The 20,277-nt window shown below is 32.8% G+C and overlaps 3 protein-coding genes across 5 annotated transcripts; 2 read left to right on the top strand and 1 right to left on the bottom strand.

Moving 5' to 3' along the window:
- The first annotated feature begins 3,446 nt into the window (after positions 1 to 3,446).
- Positions 3,447 to 5,034, top strand: LOC118059635 (glucan endo-1,3-beta-glucosidase). The gene has a single exon (XM_035072543.2). It carries the CDS (start codon positions 3,629 to 3,631, stop codon positions 4,802 to 4,804), a length of 1,176 nt encoding a protein of 391 aa, XP_034928434.1. The 5' UTR covers positions 3,447 to 3,628; the 3' UTR covers positions 4,805 to 5,034.
- Positions 5,035 to 7,603: 2,569 nt separating this feature from the next.
- On the bottom strand, positions 7,604 to 11,655 carry LOC118059634 (uncharacterized protein At2g39920). 3 transcript variants are annotated; one of them, XM_035072540.2, is made up of 5 exons: positions 11,364 to 11,655; positions 10,527 to 10,683; positions 9,122 to 9,569; positions 8,618 to 8,818; positions 7,604 to 7,992 (listed from the first exon to the last, which is right to left on the bottom strand). In XM_035072540.2, the coding sequence occupies exons 2-5, from the start codon at positions 10,594 to 10,596 to the stop codon at positions 7,782 to 7,784; spliced, it is 930 nt and encodes a 309-aa protein (XP_034928431.1). In that variant the 5' UTR covers positions 10,597 to 10,683; positions 11,364 to 11,655; the 3' UTR covers positions 7,604 to 7,781. The 3 variants fall into 3 exon arrangements, with proteins under 3 accessions (XP_034928431.1, XP_034928432.1, XP_034928433.1); XM_035072541.2 differs by lacking the exon at positions 11,364 to 11,655 and adding an exon at positions 10,811 to 11,356; XM_035072542.2 differs by lacking the exon at positions 11,364 to 11,655 and adding an exon at positions 11,102 to 11,356.
- A 4,691-nt stretch (positions 11,656 to 16,346) lies between these two features.
- LOC118059630 (uncharacterized) lies at positions 16,347 to 20,239 on the top strand. Its single transcript, XM_035072537.2, has 10 exons — positions 16,347 to 16,699; positions 16,807 to 16,950; positions 17,076 to 17,291; positions 17,391 to 17,573; positions 17,736 to 17,957; positions 18,558 to 18,674; positions 18,765 to 18,908; positions 19,253 to 19,354; positions 19,586 to 19,654; positions 19,852 to 20,239. The coding sequence occupies exons 1-10, from the start codon at positions 16,481 to 16,483 to the stop codon at positions 20,083 to 20,085; spliced, it is 1,650 nt and encodes a 549-aa protein (XP_034928428.1). The 5' UTR covers positions 16,347 to 16,480; the 3' UTR covers positions 20,086 to 20,239.
- The last annotated feature ends 38 nt before the right edge of the window (positions 20,240 to 20,277 follow it).

Genomic DNA, 20,277 nt, shown 5'->3' with positions numbered 1-20,277 from the left:
TAAGCATGTCTATAATTACTCTAAGGATGATAAACTTTTATTACTCAAAAAGCACGAAAAGTAATTTGGTCGGCTTGTCACATGATGCCCCCCTCGCCTGGCAGTCAGTTGTTCAGACTTTCGGTGTGTTTGATATTGCGGTAGTGGTTGTTATTGTGATTTAAAAAAAATTATTTTATATAAAATACTTTTAATTGAGATTGGTTTGAAAAAATAGATGTTTGGTTAAAATTGAGGTTGAAAAAAAAAATAATTTTAATGTGTTTGGTTAAAAATGCTTTTGAAATTGAGGTTATAAAATAATTTTAAAAAATATATATTAATATTGATGGTTTTTAATTTAAATTTTATGGATTTAATTATTGCTATTACATCATGAAATAAATCACACTTAAAAAAAATTACTTTAACAAAAAACTATCTACAATTCCATTACGTACAAAATTCATCCGATAAGAACTATAAAATTATATAAAATATTATCAAGAATAAAATTAAGATTATACTACAAGTAAATTTAATTCACCTTAAACTAATTTAAAAAAAAAACAAAAAAAAATTATCATTCATAGCACGAGTGAAATCAATTAACTACATTAAAAAAAAAAAAAAAAACTTGTTCAGCGAATAGTGGAGGCATGCTCCACTGTTTACTGAACAGTAGAGCTGCCATGCAAAAAGTAGCAATTTGCTGCTTTTTCATTTTCCTACGACCAACTCACGCATAGTAAACAACTTTTTTTATTTAACCAATCTCTCAGTTATTGTATTTTTTTAAAAACGCAACCTCTACCTCGTAGCTAAACGAGCTCGAGAGAGTGGACAAATGTAAAATGTTTGTTACCATCTTCTCTTTTGGTATTTATATTATTTAAAAAATTGAATTCTCAGAGCTCAATTTATCGAGAACTATGCATGTCACCGGTGAATCTATTTGAACTATTCAATTGAGTCGCCGGGAGAGAATCCTGCTATTCGGGAATGTAATTATGATTTTTTTAAAATATTTGTTATTTTTAAATATATTAAAATAATATTTTTTAAAATAATAAAATTATTTTTAATATCAACACATCAAAATAATCTAAAAAACCTAAAATATTATTAATTAAAAACAAATTCTAAATTTTCTTTAAAATATTTTTAAAATATAAAAATAAATAATACATTATTGTTTCTCGCCTGCCCATGGATTGGGCTTTTGTATGATTACTAATATCGGTCTAGTATGTTATTTTTTTCTTTTCTTTTTTTTCCTAAGTAGTATAGTATCAAATTACGGTTGCTCGATACACTTTTAATTACATCATGATTTTCACACGTTTATTGTATGTTGTTCACGATATTAAATAAAAATAAATAAATTGGAATCATGGACATGCAACTTTCTAATTAAAATCCTGTAAACGTTTTTCCTTAATTTTAAACACCATGTGTATTAATAAATCTGGAATTGTCGTAGTTTAACAAGAGAGTACTCTGTATTACTTGGACGATATATAAAATTTTAACAATTCAAAACTACAAAACAACACAGATCTTATTAAATCAATTTGTATAATTTGGGTATCTTTAAATTTTTTTAAAATTATTTTTTGATACACAAGTTTATTGGTGTTATTTTTCAGTCTTAGATAAAGAAAGCAAAGAGGAAAAGGTTGTTGTGTTCCAACAACGAGAAAAAAACCATTATTCACTATATTTTTTAATACTATATATTTTTTTTGTGCCCATATGTTCCTAAAAATGAGACAAGTTTCATTGTGATTGTCTGGATCCATGACATTGCGTGAAAAAACATATCTAAATCGAGAAAGTCAAAACTAATCCTATTTGATTTTGGGTTTTCTAGTTATTTTTTATGTATTTGAAGTTAATGAAATGGTTTTTGAATGTTATAAGGGTGTTAATAAAGTGTTTTTGGATTGAAATAACTTAAATTTTAGGATATTTTTGCCCAAAATTGTTGTGGTCTTGATTTTATGGGCATCATTATAATGATTAAAATTTGAACCTGAAAACAACATATCACATTTCAAAAAACACATAAGGGCTAACTGTAACATCCCACGTCAGCGAATGAGAACTTGGAGGACTTTATATGAGCATACTCACCTTGACTAGTAAGAAGTGTTTTAGTGCTATGTGTGGCTACTAAGAACAAATTTGTGAGACATGTAAAATAAACAATATCCTGCTAATGGGGTGAGGTGTTACATTTGGTATCAAAGACTAGCTCACTGGTTGTCTGATGGTGCCAACGAGGTCGTCGAACTCCTTAAAGGGGATGGATTATAATATTCCACATCGACGGGTAAAGACTTAGAGAAGGGACTTGTATGAGCATGCTCATCTTGACTAGTAAAACGCGTCTTGGGGTCATGTGTGGCTACCAATAATAAATCAGTGAGGCCTATGGGCCAAAGCGGATAATATCTTACTCATAGGGTGATGTGTTACTCTACCAAACCTTAAAAAAAAAAATTAAAATCAAGCCTAGGCTTGAAAGTCCACCGACACTCTTAAGCTCTTTGTTGTAGTGAGCTAGGCGTTGGGTTATAGGCTCATGAGTTCAAGCTCTTTTTTGCTTTTTTTTTTTTCAAAGTTGAGTATAAATTTAAAAGAAAAAAATATTGAACCCATTTGAGTTTATGCTCCGAGTTACAGGTTTGACAAATTAAGTAACAACACCGGAGCTCTAATATCCATCATTCGTGATTTTTTATTTTTCTTGTTTAACCTTTTACAAATAAAGATTTTTTTTACAGTGTTGTGTGTAATTTATTTTTGAAAAGATTATTCTAGATCATTTATAATTATTTTTCCATCTTTTGTATACAAGAACCTTACTTTTTAAAATAAAAAATATTTATTTTTAAATTATATTTATAGCATGCACATTATTGCATGATTTTTTTCATTTTTTTATTTAATCAATTTAACATATATATCTAGTTTTAATATCAAATCAATTTAAACAAATTGAATAAACACAACCAATCAAATATCCTATCTTATTAGATTAAATATTTTGATTTACACGTATTTTTTTTTAGTTTTATTTTTAAATATTATTAATATTTTTTTTTTATTAACACACATAGTTATTGATTAATTTGATTACATACATACATACATATAAAATTTAAATTACACTTATGTTTTTAAGTCCCTGTAATATATGGACTTAAGTTTCTTCCTCCACGAGCCTCGTGGGCTCCATGAAATCAAATGATCAATTTTTTTTCCGCCCAAAAAGAAACTCCGTGATAAGCAGCCATACACTCTGTTAAAACGACCACGTGTACAAATCAGATTTCATCAATCTAAACTCCTGCTAATATCTGGCATCTGCAACTGAGAGAGTATGAATTGACCCGCCCAGTTTAACCGGAACAAACAACAAACCTAACTAAGTTTCGCCTGGTGCTTCTCCAGACTCCCCCTACGTGGCATCCTCTACCCTCACCTCACCTTTCAAACTTTCCCGCTACATTACCCCCACATCGGTGCGCGTTGCGCACCCCGAGAGTCCCAACTAAATATCCCGCCTTTATTCACATAACAAACACCCGTTCCATTCCTCAACAATCTTTATCTCTCCCTGAAAAAATTCTCTCTGGAAACCATGAATCCTCTCGTTTCCTTCCTCTCTTTCTGTTTCTTTTCCCTCACACTCTTCCCTTCCATCACCACCATCTCCCTCCCTCCCTCCCCATCCGTCTCCATCACTACCACCACCACACTGGGCGTCACCTACACCTCGCCGCCACCGCCTTCCCCTTCCTCTACACCCTCCCTCCCAGCGGATCGCCTCCTCTCCACTCTCTCTTCCCTTAACATCCACTCTGTCCGCCTCCCAAATCCCGATCCTAACCTAATCCGCTCTTTCGCTTTCACCAACACCTCTCTTTTCCTCTCCATCCCTAATTCCCTCCTCCCTCCTCTCGCCGCCAACCGCTCACTCGCTGCCCGCTGGCTTTACGGTCACGTCCTCCCTTTCTACCCTCGCTCGAAGATTTCTCTCATTTCAGTTGGAGACGATGCCGTCTCGCAATTGTCTCCCTTTTTACTTCCTGCAATCAGGAACGTGTACCTGGCACTCCGTGACCTCGGGATTAAAAAAATCTCAGTCTCCACTACTTTCTCTTTCGTGAACGTTATTACGACGCCGTTTCCACCTTCTTCTGGTACTTTCCAGGAACCGCTTGGGGAATTATTGATAAAGCCATTGCTTCAGTTCTTGAAAGATACAAATTCATCGTTCTTGGTGAATCTTTATCCGTATAACTTGTATAGGATCAACTCTGAGATTCCATTAGGGTTTGCTTTGTTTCAAGAGCATCCATTCAATTTTAGAGATGATTTGATTACTGGAGTTAGATACTGGAATCTTTTCGATATGATGGTGGATGCGGTTGTAAGTGCACTTGCGGTGGCCGGACATGAGAACCTTCCGGTGATAGTGGCGGAGACTGGGTGGCCGAGTACCGGTGGAGATCAAACTGAGGTTGATGCGAAGCTAGAGTATGCCGAGATGTATATTAGGGGTTTGGTCGGGCATTTAAGGTCTGGGGTGGGCACCCCGTTAAAGAAAGAAGGGGTTTCACAGGCTTATATATTCGAGTTGATTGACAAGGATAATGTGAAAAAAGGGACTAGAAATTGGGGGATTTTGTATGCGAATACGAGTAAGAAGTATCATGTTGAGTTCTCTGGTTGTGGTGGAATTGGTGTGGGAAGGGTGCTTTCGATGCGTGTTTGCTTGCTATGGTGGTTATTGGTTGGTTTCTTTCTTGTTTAGTGGATTTGGGTGATTGGGAATTTCTCCTGGTTTGTTTACTGGGATTTGAGTAAACAGCTTTGTTTAGTACTGCTGTTGGAGAGCTAAATGGAAATTAGGGTTAATTTGTTCCTGGTTTCTGCTTTCTGTTGGATGGATAGGGTTAATTAGTACTGCACACGTTTTTTGTTTACTGTTGTTGAGATAATAGTAAGTAGGAGTTGATTCTAAGAAGTTTAGATTTCTTCAAATAGCCCATTTGATTTTGACAATTGTTGGGTTTTTCATGAGATTTAGTTTCTGTTTTAGAAGGGGAAGTCACAACGTATAGTAGATTCGATTAGATAAGATTTCTTTGAAGGCCTTTAATGTTCTACATCTCAAATTTGTAGTGACTGGAAATTTGGAATTCCATACTCTGTTTCTACACATTTGTTGTTTAGAAAGCTGTAGTGCAAAGTGGTGTTGAGTTTCATGCAATGGTTGATCTATGGCACTTTTTTTGTTACTGCGCGAGAAAGAATGGTTGATTGATTGTTCATAAGCATCATCGTGCCGAAATCCATAAGCATTTGATCTTCTGCATCAGATACATGACAGAAGGAATTCAAATTATTGTTACTACTAACAGAGAAAGAATGCCTGATGATTTATGTGATGGGAAATTTTTGTTCATTAGGTTGATTAAATTGATAGAGCTTGTTTAATCAGTACCTTGAATTAGAGCCTTAAAGCACCAACCAAGGGCACAGATGCCTGCCAGCCATATTATCTGCACAGCGTGAGATTGTTTGTTTAGATGATGCAATACACAAAGGCACATCATCTTCGACTTTCCAAAAGCACATCCAAAAACCTTAAAAGGAGTTGAAATGTTATACGTTTTATGGGATTTGGGTAAGGCTTTTCACTATCTGGTGATTTGTTGAGTAATTGCATCGCAATATTCTCTCTTACTGGCATTTTGTGGATTCCTTTAACTATGAATTTGAGCAGTTTAGTATCATTACGGTTTTCTTTTAGTTCATGTAAATAATAATGAGTAAATTCTAGCTGACTGGAATTGTATTAATGTTTTGCATCGATCTAAGCTCTTGGACATCTTAATGCAGATTCATGATTCAAATGGTAGAATTAACTGATATAATTTACTCTCTTTTTTTTCTTTTTCAAACTTTTTTCCCTCTTGCAATTGATTTTTTTTTTTTGTAGTGTAATTAGATAAAATTAGGCTTGGGAAAAAATTACCAAATTAAAAGTTAAATGAATGAAAAGTAAAACACAAGGAAAATATATGATTCATTCTAAATTCATTATAATTTTTATTTTAGTGTAAAAATTTATTTTTTTAGTTTGATGTACAAGTTTATGTTTTAGTTCTTATATTTTAGAGATGAGATAAAAAGTTACTAGAAACGATGGAAAAAAAAAATTATCACAATTCTAATAATTAAAATAATTAAATCTGGTATCAAAGAGTTCTATTCCACAAGAAAAGTTTAATTATAGTGTTTTTTTTCCTCTAAATATGGTGAGAATGATATATCAGTTTTGGTTGTGATTTTTGAAACTCAATTAAATTTTTTTTTTTCAAGTGTTTTGAAGTTGTTGAGTAGTTACTATTATTTTATATAGTTTTTTTTTTTTATGAAAAATACTTAAAAAATAGAATTTTAGACCACAAAATCCCCCCTCTGATTTTCTTGACATCACAATGATTGTTGGATTTTAGACACCAACAAACAACTAAAAATTAAGTAAACAAGTTATAAAATAGAACATCTAGGCATGCATGATTTTTTTAATTCAGCCTTATCCTTTTTTATTTTTCATTAGTTTAAAATTATATTTTTTAAAATTAATTAATTAAAAATATTAATAATATATTAGTTTATCAAATTCTTAAATTAATTAAGAATATATTTTAGATATTATTTTAAATGTCATTAACTTTTTTACTTTGTTTTTAAATAAGAGTATAACATGTTTTTTATAATATCAGCAAGTTTTTTTTTTTAAAGCCCATCATTATTTTATTTAAAAAAAATTTTGGTTGTTTTCTTAGCAATGTATATTTTTATTATTATATAATTAAATTAAATTTATTTTAAAAAATCAATGTTATTAAATCTAATTAGATTTATAATTCAAGAAGTTGGTTAAACATGTTTGCTAAAGTAAACTCAAGTTGATGAAAGATATTTCTCATTGTTTAAAAATATACTTTACATATATTAAAATTTTATTTTATAATTAAAATTTTATTTACAAATAAAAAATACATTAGTAACGCATGCATAATTATTATATATATATATATATTTTAAATTAATGCAAACCGAATCGAAGCGTAAACCAACTATTCTAGTTCTCGCTAAATTCCACCCCTTATTTTGTTGAAATGCACCCCTTGCCTTTGTATTCAAAGAAATATCTTTCTTTCCTTTTTTTATTTTTTATACAAAACAATCATATATTATTTTCGAATTATTCATCCATTATTTGTTTTTCGACGGGAATCATTGTGCTGGTTTAATGAAATAGATCATAAGTTGAACAATTAGACTATGCCTCGTGGCTGAACACATTTTTTCAATAAAAAAATAGATTTATTCAATATTACTCTTCCAGCCCTCAGAGAAAGGTGCAGCAGGTCCGTTCCCATTTAATTTCTGCTCTACCCATACATGAATGATGCATCAACAAACCCAGAAACTGCAAAAAAATTTCAGCAATCTTCTTTTAGCCAAGAACAGCTTATCCTGGCAGTTTTAGCTGAAACCAATGCTCGGCAATTCATCAGTTACACGAAAAAAAGCGTAAAGAAAAAAAAAGGACGAAATTTGTTCTATAAATAGACGATATAAAAATCTGTATTCAACAACACTGAAGCAGAACCAAATAGTCCCGATATGGCTGACACCTGACTTTACAATGAAAGAATGGCAAACCTTCAAAACATAATAGCACGTAAAATGATACAACCCCGGACCATGATCTATTCCAGCACACGGGAGTTCCCTGTGTGATGCTCAAAATTGTAATATACCGGATTTGGAAGCTTAAAAACACGGTGTCCTAAAGACGCACTCGTTAAAGCATCCATCTGGCTGCTAATTACACCTGAGATACGGAAGCCTGCTTTCTGCATTGCCACCATTCGCCTTGAGAAATATTCACGGCTATCGATCTCTATTTCATTATCTGACCTGCAAGAGTGATGAAGTGATATGGTTAGTCAAATGTAAAAGTACGAGTACAAACCACCGTACACGGTCTGCTTAATCAGTCATTAGTCACGGGCTGTCTTTCAGAATTTGATGAAGTGACAGTAGGAAGCCTTCTCTGAGCAAATTGTATACATGGAAACCAAATTCGGACTCAAATTGTAAACCACGTCAAATTGGATTGAACTGCAAACTAAGTTGAAAAGAATCTAAATCTAGAGGAAACTTGCGAAATGAGATTAAACACACAGAAATATTCCTAAACAAAAAAGAGGCATTCCACAAATGGATAATGTTCAACAAAAATGGCTTGATGAAGTAATTGTTTGTCTTCATAAGTTTTCAAACAAGTGGTCGTCCCACCTGGAAACTAAGCAAACAGAAACCATGATTAGGACACGAAACCCACTCCTGTCATCTTCTGGCTCACAATACATATATATGGACACATTTCAGCATCTCCAATGAGTACTATACTACCAAATCATCGATGATGCGGTACAAATCCAAAAAACAAGAGCTTAATATTGTAGCTAAATCATTCCATTTTAAATGGTTGTTAGTTAGTGAATTAATTAATTTTATTCAGAGAAGACACAAATAGTACCTCATTATCATTGAGGACCAACCCCTGTATCCTGCAGAAATTAGGTGCTGTATGGTAGCATTCCTTTGTTTCTCTAGCTTTCTTGACAACAAAATCAACGACCACCCACTAGCTTGAAGTTTTGTGTATAAACTGAGACACAGTATTTGCTTCAGATGCTTTTCCTCTTGAAAACAATCAATACAGCCATTATCACGGACTCTGCACCATAAAAATTCAAATGGAAATTCAAATGATAATCACAATGCTATGATAGTGTCCAAGAGAAGTCATGGAAGTATCCATCACTACAGAAATCGATATCTTCGAATCAGAAAGGAATGGGTAGAGGGCACAATGAAAACATCACAGCTTGAACAGGCACTTATGGAGGACCAACTTATTTGAAGAAGGAATGCTATCTGAGTTAGTGAGCCAATATATGAACCCCCAAGAGCACCTTTTGTGTTTTTGCAACAGATCACCAGGAAATGTTCACGCAGGGGAAGGCTCCAATGAAATTACCTGTTCATCAATAGAGAAGTATAACGAATATTTGAAGGAAATATTTCGTTAATGTCCATCAATACCACATCTAGACCGTCATGTAAAGGCAGAAGACTGTCAAAGTATCTCTCAATCATGAGCAGACTAGCATTTAAATCTCTCTCATATGCTCCTCCTTTATTGTGCTGAACGGCAAGACTTGTGCACATTGAAGGGAAGTCATCTGGTCCCAAGCTGTTGAGTTCTGCATGCAAAGCAAACATCTTGCAGTAATTGTAATCATGACTTAATTTTTGGATCTCAATAACTCCTTTACTCCTATCCTGGCAGGATTGTAACATAACGGCTTGAGAAACCAGCAAGGTGGTCAATAAAACTCCAACAGTTACAAGGGAAGCAATGAAGATTGTTGCTGCAAAGGATGTCATGTAGAACCCTGATTCCGCCACATAATGGCTTCCCATCTCTGTGTCAAAGAAGATAGAGGTATAAATGCTCAAGCAAAATGAAAAGAGAAAAACAAATGAAGAGGGAAGCTAGTACTAATTTAAGACTTATTACAGGTCAACCAATAAAAATCTGTAAGAAGATCCATCAACCAATTAAATGTTATTTCGTGTGGTAAGTGTATAAAGAGGAAAAGGATGGGTACACCATCCAGAGAGCCAAGTTTCATATAAATCAACCGATTACCATAAAGGCTCTTCACTACATCCCAGCTGCCTCCCAAATTACTTAAGAGTTGGGCACATGAATATTTTTTCTGAATCCTACTTTACATGGATCCAAACTTTCTCTGATGCCAAAACAACTTTTATAAGTTTTAGCTACATTCATTGCTGGTCTGAATCTCTTCTTCTTGAATCAGCTTACCCTTCTGGGTAAAAACATCAATAGCCTGTGTGTCAAATCATGAGATATCATTGTGATTATGCCTTTCCATTCATCCATGAGCAATGTCAAAAGTCAAGGACTCATGAAAGATCCTTAGAATAAGCCAGCCTAATAGGAATTTCAATTTTATTCGTGTCATTCCCAAGAATATTTGCACCAATAAACAGTATTTCATACACTATGATTGGTTTCTTCTCCAAAATCCACAAAATGACTTTCCTCAGTCTCCATCACATGCATTCTCTTCTCTCTGGTACCTCCTTATGAAGAAGATAGTCTCTGTCATATATCTCTTTTTTTTTTTCATGCAATGAGTCTGGTGTTTGGATTTAGCATGATAACCACACAGTCACTGAATTTAATTAAGACACTTCAAGGTTGCAACCTCGGTTCAGAAAATATGACAATTAGGTCTATCATGATCTATCATTAAGGTATTTTCAGTGATGCAGAGCTGTTTGTGTGGATGCTTGCAAAAATCAATCACAGATACCAATCAACAGATAAATTAAGAAATGGGGGCACTTACCAGAAACTCCTCTACTGGAGAGACTCTGAGCTGAGAACTCCCTCTCCATTTGATGGGCGTAAGCTGACATTGTTCTGTATTCTAATCAACCATTTGCAGCTCAAGTAATATGTCTCAAAAAAATCCACCGTTCCCTCCTGGATGATATAAGGGTCTCCTGAAAAGAAAAGAAAAGAATCAAAATTTTGCAATATGAGACACTCAATTTCGCCATATCATCAATCACCGAAAAAGAAAAAAACTACTATATTGAAACATAACTTCCAAATGAGATCAAAACTTACAAATAGAATCATCAACCATGCCAAAAACTACCAGCACCGCATCCCATAACTAGTTTTCCAGCCATTATAATTCCAACAACCACCAAAAAAGAGAAAATTGCAAATCTAAATCTAGTAACCACAACAATATATTCAAATGATCATTCAGCAAATATCCAAAGCTTCTATTTTTTGAAGAAAAAATATCAACTTTGTAAAGCTGAAAAATTAATAAAGGTCGTGTCTTATTTCGGCCGATCGATCTAAATCCAGTGTCAATCAAATAAAAATACTAGATCAAATTTCACTAACCAACAGCTGATCAGCCAGTTCTGCGCCAAAACACAAACACGGGCACAAGCGAAAGGTTCTATAAATATTCTATCAATCATTCCAATGGTCCTATTGATCAGCTGATGTGAGGATTTGACTTATGAGTTCCCATTTCCCAATCATCTCACAACATCAGCATGAATGGATAAAAAGGAAAACAAAAAACCAGCCAGCGACAACAACTCGTAGATAGAGAGAAAGAGAATCAGAACACGGTGTTTAACCAGAAATAAAAAATCACCTTTGCAGTTAAATTAATATTCGTTCTTTATATCATGATTACAAAACCAGAAAGCGGGCGAGAAGCTGAGGAAGACATTAAAAAGCTGGTGGGTTTTTGGAACTGGGCAAGAGGATGCGAAAACGAATGAATGAAAGCCCCGGGACAGAAAAGATGCTGCTCCATCATCACTCGCTGTCGTTCTCGTGACGAAGTTTCTTTTTGGTTTACACTGTGAAGTGTGAAGGGATTGATATGTCTTTTGGATAAGATCGAAGGCAAATTTTGGTGTTTGGGAATCGAGTTTGGCAATAGCAAAATAACAACAACAATAATAATCACTAAGCATCATTGAGTTTTTTATAGTGATTATTTTTTAAAAAAATAATTGTTTATAAATATATTAAAATAATTTTTTATTTTTTAAATTTATTTTAACATCAACAATCAAAACAATTTTTAAAACTAAAAAAATAAACAATTCTTACAGGATACAAATAAAAACAACAGAGGAAGTTGTCTTACAAATATATAAATAAAGTAACATTGGATACTGTAAAAATGAATTTTTTTAAAATAATTTTTATTTGAAAATATAATATGATAATTTTTTAATAAAAAAATAATTTTTAACATTATAATATTTTTAAAATAAATAAAAAATTATGAAACAAGATTCACGTGACAATGGTAAGTTATTGCTAATAAATAGAAATATACCGTTGTAATGATGTTCATGAAATAAATCATCATGATGAAATGATAATCATGAAAGTAGTAAAGGGGCCCCACCCTTTATCATTGTATTGAGATTTTTTTATGGGGAAATCCATTGCTGCTGTGCTTCCATTTTCCTTTTATCACCGGGGAGTTAGCAACTGGTTATTTGTCTTGATTTTGTTCTTAAAATTTGCTGTTTGATCTGTGATTGTTTTTGGAGAGCTTGTAACCTTTGTTTCGGGCTTATAGCCCATCTGCTTATAAAATGTACTGACCTTCGTCTTTCGGTCCTCTTTCATTGAAATAATACATATATATTAACAAAAACAATACAGGGCGGTGGCTTGATGCCGTGGAAATGGGGGGGGGGGGGGGGGGGGACTATTCACGGCGGCAATTAAATTACAATTTTTTCAGTTGAAGAAAAATTAGGGTACCTTGATTTTGAGAGTGATTTCGACTTTTTCAAATGTTAATTAGTCATTAATTTAAATTTTCAAGAATTATTTTTATTTTTTCAACTTTTTGTGAGCACTAAAATTACCAATTTACTTCTATAATAACAAAAATAGAAATGCCCTTAAGTTCATAAAAAAATAAAAGCATCTTGGGTGATTTCATTTTTTTCATTAGTTTTTTTTATTATTAATACCTAATTATAAGGGCATTTTGGACTTTTGTTCTTGATAATTAAATTTATAATTAAAAAGCTGCAGGAACATGGATATCACATAAGAGGTGCTCGTGCCTTTCAAATTATAGGTGCGGCACATTTTAAAGGTCAAATTTGTTATTCAGCTGTGGAGTTGGAAGCACCGCCTCTCCCTTTTTCATCTGGTGTGGCTTGTGATAACATTTGACGAGTGGTTTTTCATCGATGATCATTTTTATTCCTTATTTTATCTCTTGTACTCTAAAAGGCACACATCAACCCTTTTTATTTCTGGTGTTTTAATTTCAATCTTTATTTTTTTTCTCGATACTTCTAGAGAAGTTTTGTTTGTTTTTAATCTATTATTTTAATCATAATCTGCCGTGTGCATCATGTTCCTTTTATGTTTTTTTGTCTTTTTAATTTAAGTCCTTGTTTTTTTTTTCTTGATCGTTTCGTAAAATTTTTGTTTGTTTTCAATTTAGTTATTCAATGACAATTTGTTATGTATTGTTTTTTCAACTTGATCCTTATTCTCTTGATTTATAATTTTTTTCTGACCCTTTTGGTAAAGTTTTGTTAGTTTTTAATTTAATCATTCAATCAAAGGTTATGGTATATTATTTTTTCTAAATTGGCTCTTATTTTTTTGATTTGTTTTTCCTTTTGCCAAGGCAATTTTTATTTTCAATTTAATCCTCCAATTGAATTTTTTTTGTTACCCTTTTATTTACTTTTTTATTTCAATTTTCATCCCCATTATCTTGATTGTAATTTTTTGTTTTAGATCTTTTTGTATAATTAGTTTTTTTTCCTCGTTTTACCCTCCAGCGTTTGATTTGTCGATGATTAGACTTTGTGATTTTTCTACTATGACGCTTTTAGTCTAATGACTCAAATCATATATTTAGAAAGTTAATGCAGGTTTATATATTTTTTTTAGCTTATTTTTTTTAAATTTTATTATTTTTCTTAGAAAAAATGGTTATATGACCATCTTCATTTTTTTTTATATTGATTTATTATGGTCTCGCGATCTAGAACATAAGTTGTGGAAACCTTTTTTGGATGAAGTTATTTTTTAATTATCTGATTTGAAATTTATTTTTAAAGATATTATTTTGATTCATTAATGGACATGATTTTTTTTTTTTTTGTCTTATATACATGAAAATTAATTTAAAAAACACAGAATATTTTTTTATATATATTATTTCTAATACGTGCAGAATTTTCTTTTCTCTGATCTATCTATTGGAACATGCCTGTAATCATTGCCGACTTGATTTGTAAGAGGGGGCGTTGCCTACTTGGAGTGAAAGTGCCAATCACCATACATCGGCACTTGCCTCCAATCAACAAGTGTGCACTTGTGATTTTAGGCCTTCTGCCGGTAATTAGTCAATATTCAACTGATAAAGAGACCATATAGCAAATCAAGTTACCCTACTCGAATGCCCTGTCTTTGTCACTCCCTTCTAAATAAACATAATGAATAAAAAGATAAAAGTAATGTATATATATAGCTCATATCCATGCCAAAAATTCAATCTGACTCCTCCAAAACCACAGGACGCAGAATGGTGGAATGACGACAGAATTGACGCCACCAGCTCCACCATCAGGAACACGTGGTTCATTTATCTTGCCTGTCTGGTCGTGGATTTGTGTGTTGGCGACATGAGTAGCAGCGGCAACTCTTCCCCCGCGGATCTCCTTCTCTCAATCGGGCTTCTGAATTTGGATTTCTCGGCTGTATTGTTTTTATATTTTAAAATTGGCTGAAAATATTAAAAATATATTAATTTAAAATTAATAAAAAAATAAAAAAATTTAAATTTTTTTAAAAATATCTTTAAAATACAAAAACAAACAGCACATAATTCCCTTAAAAAAACGACAACATAAATGTAACTTAATTGGCTGTCCGCTAGCAAAATTAGAACATAGCCATCAAAAGAACTGTAACAGAACCAAGAAAAATCGAGAAAGTGGCTAATGGAAAATACCCCGTCTTATTAAGGACGCATGAAATCAAATAAACAAAATGTGTAGCCCCGCAGTCATGAACTAAACACCGCCATAAAAAAACTCAGGAATCGAAAAACTAAATTCTAGTTGGGAAAGCCTATTTGTTTGTTTTTTTTTTTTTAATATTTTCAAATAATTATAAAATTTAAAAAATTAAAAAAAATTCTTCACACTACACTCTCAAATCACTCAGCTCCGAGAAGCAAAATTATATTTTCTAAGACACTAACCTAATTAAATAAAATATTACAAAGAACTCTAGAATATATAATTTAATTAGTTATATTTTGAGTTTATTTTTTAGAGTTTATCAACTCAAGTGTCATAATTTTAAGAGTTATTGAAAACTTATATAATTATCAATTTTAAAATTTTAAAAAATTAGTTAAAATATGTGGAAGTTCATCTAAATATTTAGAGTTTGTTTTTAAAAAAAAACAACCAAGAAATCTCTATAGTTAGCGCTAACCTCTCATCAAAGTTTGTAAATAGCTTCAATTCTTCCAGAGCAGCATGAGCGTCAATTACATCGCATGTCATCAAACACAAAGCACAACAACATCAATCAAGCAAACTAATATTTTTTTTTAACAATATTGATCTAAAATAATCACAAAGACAAACCTACAATGACTAATTTATGGCTTGAAAAGATAAAAATAACCTTAATTCAGAGATAAGTAATTTTCTTAGGAGTGATGAATAAAAAAATAATAAGTGAAGCTGCAATGATTTTGCCTTCCGTTTTGGCTGTTTCTCGTATATATATATAAAAAACAAAGATAAAAAGGCGTTTCCAGTTCTGGGCTTGCTTGCTTTTGTTGCCGTTAGGGAGAAATACGAAGGGGGCGAGTTTGGAGGCTTAAATTGGATAGAAAGCGAGGTATAAACTGTAACTAAAACTGTCAACAAATAATAAAACCCCAATTTATTTATTTATTGTTTTTGCAGAGAGAGAGAGAGAAAGAAGAAAGAGAGAGGATAAAAACAAGAATTATCATTTTAAGCCATTAATTGTTTTTTTAACAAGCAGATATACATTAATTGTTTAAAAAATGTTTTTTCTATGATACATATTTTTCATCAAAATCATTTTGTTTCAACTAAAAATTAAAAACTAATTTTCCTTACAAATAAAAATGCCTATCTATTAACCTTAAATGCATGGAATAATTGTTATTATTATTAGATATTATTTTCATTTAAAAAAAGTTATTTTTTGTTTTTTATTTCCTGAATCACCTTAAAGAGAAAAATAAACACAAAAAAAAAGATAAAATAAAATTTATGATTCATAAAAATTTATAAAAATAACTAATAGAATGTTATTCATTTTTTTTAAAATATTATAAAATATATCATTCTAATAAATGAAAGTATTTTCATAATTTATATGAAGTAAGGAAATACAACTTCGATCTCTCATTGTAAAAAGTAACGATTTCGAAAGCAATACTATCGATTATCGAATACAATACAATAAAAATTTTGTTACTCCTAATTCCGAAGATTTCCCTTCCTGCCAAACTGGCGGCCCAATTATAAACTCGAACCAAAGCCCGGATCCAGCCACCTCAAATTCAAGAAATAGACAAAACAAAAAATTCAGGAGTAGGGTTAAGTTAATAATAGCAGCTGCAAGCCGACGCCAGAGAAAGGAAAAAAGACCGCGAAGCGCAAAACCACACACGCTTGGCTTGAGCTCGAACTCACAGTGACTGTGTATCGTTTGTTAATGGAGTTTGCTTCTTCTTCTTCTTCCAGGGTTTTTAATAGAACCCACCAATTCTCACTCTTATCAACTCCACCACCAAGCCAAAAACCCAGCAGCCTCTTCAATCCATCTTTAAATGCTTTTTTTATTCGCTTCTCAACGACATCGTTTTCTCCTAGGGACTTGTCCTGCAAATCCACCCTCAGAGACACCACCACCACCAGAATCGCCACACCCAAGGTAGCAACATCCCTCCCATAAATTTAATTCAATTTTAGATATTTCCTGGGAAAAATTTCCGAAATTCATGTAAAAATGTTTTGGTTTGCTATTTGTTGTTATTGAAGATGGCTGAAAACGGCGTTCATGATTTTGAGCTATCAAATTTGACGGCGTTATCCCCTTTGGACGGTCGTTACTGGAATAAAGTCAAGGACTTGTCTCCTTATATGAGTGAATACGGTCTCATTTATTATCGTGTTCTTGTTGAGGTACCTTTTGTTTCCCCTCAATCTTTTACATAAACGTTTTATTTTCAAATTTTTTTTATTGATTTTTTTATAGAAATTGTAATTTTTAAAAAGGATTTAGTTTTAATTTAAGTATTCTTTCTCAGATTAAATGGTTGTTGAAACTTTCACAAATTCCTGAAATTACCGAGGTCCCGAACTTTAGTGAAGAAGCTGAGACTTATTTGGAAGGGTTAATTGATGGATTTAGCATGGATGATGCCTTGGAAGTTAAGAACATTGAGAAAGTGACTAACCATGATGTAAAAGCAGTCGAGTATTTCTTGAAAAAGAAATGCCAATCGCATCCGGAGATTGCCAAGGTTACAAATCTTACCTAACTTGCCAGAGATAGCTTGCTATCTTGTTGGAATTTTTGCAAGTACATAAAAATGTCCTTTTCTCTTGATAACTCACCTCAGGTGCTTGAGTTTTTCCATTTTGCTTGCACATCCGAGGACATCAATAATCTTGCCCATGCATTGATGCTGAAAGAAGCAATGAATGGGGTTGTATTTCCTGTCATGGATAAATTGATCAAAGCCATTTGTAAATTGGCTGAAGATAATGCTTCCACTCCGATGCTTTCTCGCACTCATGGACAGGTGATATAGCTATCTCTAGCATGTAATCGTATGTTTTGATTTACAAAACTACTTTATAGAGTCCATCGCATCTTGTTTATCAATTTTGTTTCATATCCCTGCTTTCAAAAAATTGCTGTTTGTTTATGATCGTGATGATTTTGTTATTTTCATTGTCTGTAGCCAGCTTCACCAACAACTCTGGGGAAGGAAATGGCAGTTTTTGCAGCCAGGCTAAGCGAACAAAGGCATGAAATTTCTCAAGTTAAGATAAAGGGGAAGTTTGCTGGTGCTGTTGGAAACTACAATGCCCATTTTTCAGCATATCCCAGTGTTAATTGGCCTCTAATTGCAAAAGAGTTTGTGGAATCTCTTGGATTGTGTTTTAACCCCTATGTTACTCAGGTATAATTTTTGTGCTTATACTCTTCCTTGTAAGATCTTCTTAGTCCTGCTCTGATTCCCCATTAAGAGCTAGCCAACTAGTTCTTAATTACTTTCTAAATTCATTCGAAGCATCATTTGTAACTAACTCAATTGCTTCACTGCCCACATTAGTGCTTAAATAAAGGAACTTGGAGGGTGATTTTTTTTCATTGATTGTCAATATAAAATTGGGAAATGCTAGGGGTAAATATTTTTACAAAGTGACTTGGCATCTATTACAAGGAAAGAATTTCAAATCATGGAATGTAGATCTTATCACATTTACTGGGATAATTTTAATTACAGAATTGAGTGATTAATAAAACACCAATTGCATGATGCCATGCCACTTAGTAAAGAATTCTAGTAAAAAAATTATCTCAATTATCCTATAAAATTTGGGATTAGTTACATAGGAAATCTGTATTGAAGGGATATATTAAAAAGTTCCTGCTAGCATCTTTTCTTCTCTTCCTTTAGATTTTCTTTCTTTCCTTTCTTTCTTGATATTTTGTCCCATGTTTATAGCAATGCATCTGGTCCTCCCGCTGACTATATGCCTTTGTGCTTGCTTTGCAGATTGAGCCACATGACTACATGGCAAGACTTTTTCATGCAATTATTGTTTTTAACTCTATATTGATTGATTTTGATAGAGATATATGGGGCTATATATCATTGGCATACTTTAAGCAGGTGAATATTCTGGTGTTGGATTGACACCTCTGAATTGTGAAGTAGTTATCCTCATAGTAGAGTAGTTAATTTTCTCAAATCTTGAAACAGACAACCAAGGCTGGTGAGATCGGGTCCTCGACTATGCCTCACAAAGTAAATCCTATTGATTTTGAAAATAGTGAAGGCAATCTTGGGAAAGCCAATGGAAATTTATCTCATCTTAGTGAGAAGTTGCCAATTTCACGCTGGCAGGTAAGGCCAGCCCATTTCCCTTTCATTATTCAGCTACTTGTCTATGGAATTAAGCTTTTGCTTCTAGTTTCTATGGCATATTGAAGAATTGTGTTGAGATCCTACCTAAATGAAGCTTCTGAAGTCATTCCTGCACAACAGCATAGACCTAGAAGTGACAGTGCCTTTTGCTTTTAAATTCCATAATTTTGTTATATTCCTACAGAAGTAGTAGTTATGTACTTAGGTAGCTGCTCTAATTTTATGCATCTTTATATAGGCACAGTTATTTGGGTAGTTATTGAAAGTGGTGATCTTTTTGTTTTTGGCTTTAATTGTTTTCTTGCAATGTATTCTATTTGCAGCGTGACTTGACTGATTCAACTGTTCTGAGGAATATGGGTGAAGGCTTAGGACATTCTCTTCTTGCCTACAAAAGTGCGTTGCAAGGAATAGCAAAGCTTCAGGTATGGGATACAACATATATGTAATGCACCTTCTCTCCTATGAGGTGCATGCAAGGCAGTTAATTTTGTGCTCCATTTTCGTGGTAGAATTGATTTTTTTTTCCTGGATAATGAAACCTCAATTGACGTTTGACTGAATAAGCAGCAATCATGATTGCTGGAGAATGCTTTAACTGCTGCTACATTTAGCTTTTTTTTTTTCTTTCTAACTGAACTGAATGTTTTATTTAGGTCAATGAAACGCGCTTGAGTGAAGACTTGAACCAATCATGGGAGGTGCTTGCTGAACCAATACAGACTGTACGTGCCTTTCCTTTTTATTTAATCTTTAATTTTCCTGTTTCCTTTGTAATCAAGACATCATTACTCAATGATTCTTTAGATCGATGCATCTCGAGTCTTTTCTACCTCAACTTGTTTTCCACTTCCAATACTGTTTATTTGCTTCAAGTCCTCCATTACATTCTTAAAACGCCCCTCATCCCTATCATGTACAGGTGATGCGCCGATATAGTGTTCCAGAGCCATATGAAAAGCTGAAAGAGCTAACCAGGGGAAGAGCTGTTACCAAAGATAGCATAAAGGAGTTCATTGAAGGCTTGGAAATACCCAAAGAAGCAAAGGATTATCTTTTGGAGTTGACACCCCATACCTATGTTGGAGCAGCTATTGAATTGAGTAAGACTTTGGATATTGTTATCAGTTTGGTAAATGGGGTGACAACTTTGTAAGTGGATTGTGGAAAGTCGTTCAAGGACAGGGATCACCATCCATCATATTTTTGTACCACATAATCAGATATGAGTGTTTATTTGATATTTGTGGTAGTGGTTATTTTTCAAATTATTTTTCTCTTGAAAATGTATTAAAATAATTTTTAATTTTTTTTATATAAATACATTAAAAAATCTAAAAAAAAAATA

Source organism: Populus alba, chromosome 10 (genome assembly GCF_005239225.2).
Source record: "Populus alba chromosome 10, ASM523922v2, whole genome shotgun sequence".
In the NCBI taxonomy this organism is placed as follows: Eukaryota; Viridiplantae; Streptophyta; class Magnoliopsida; order Malpighiales; family Salicaceae; genus Populus; species Populus alba.
This window is presented reverse-complemented; position numbering and strand designations above follow the sequence as displayed.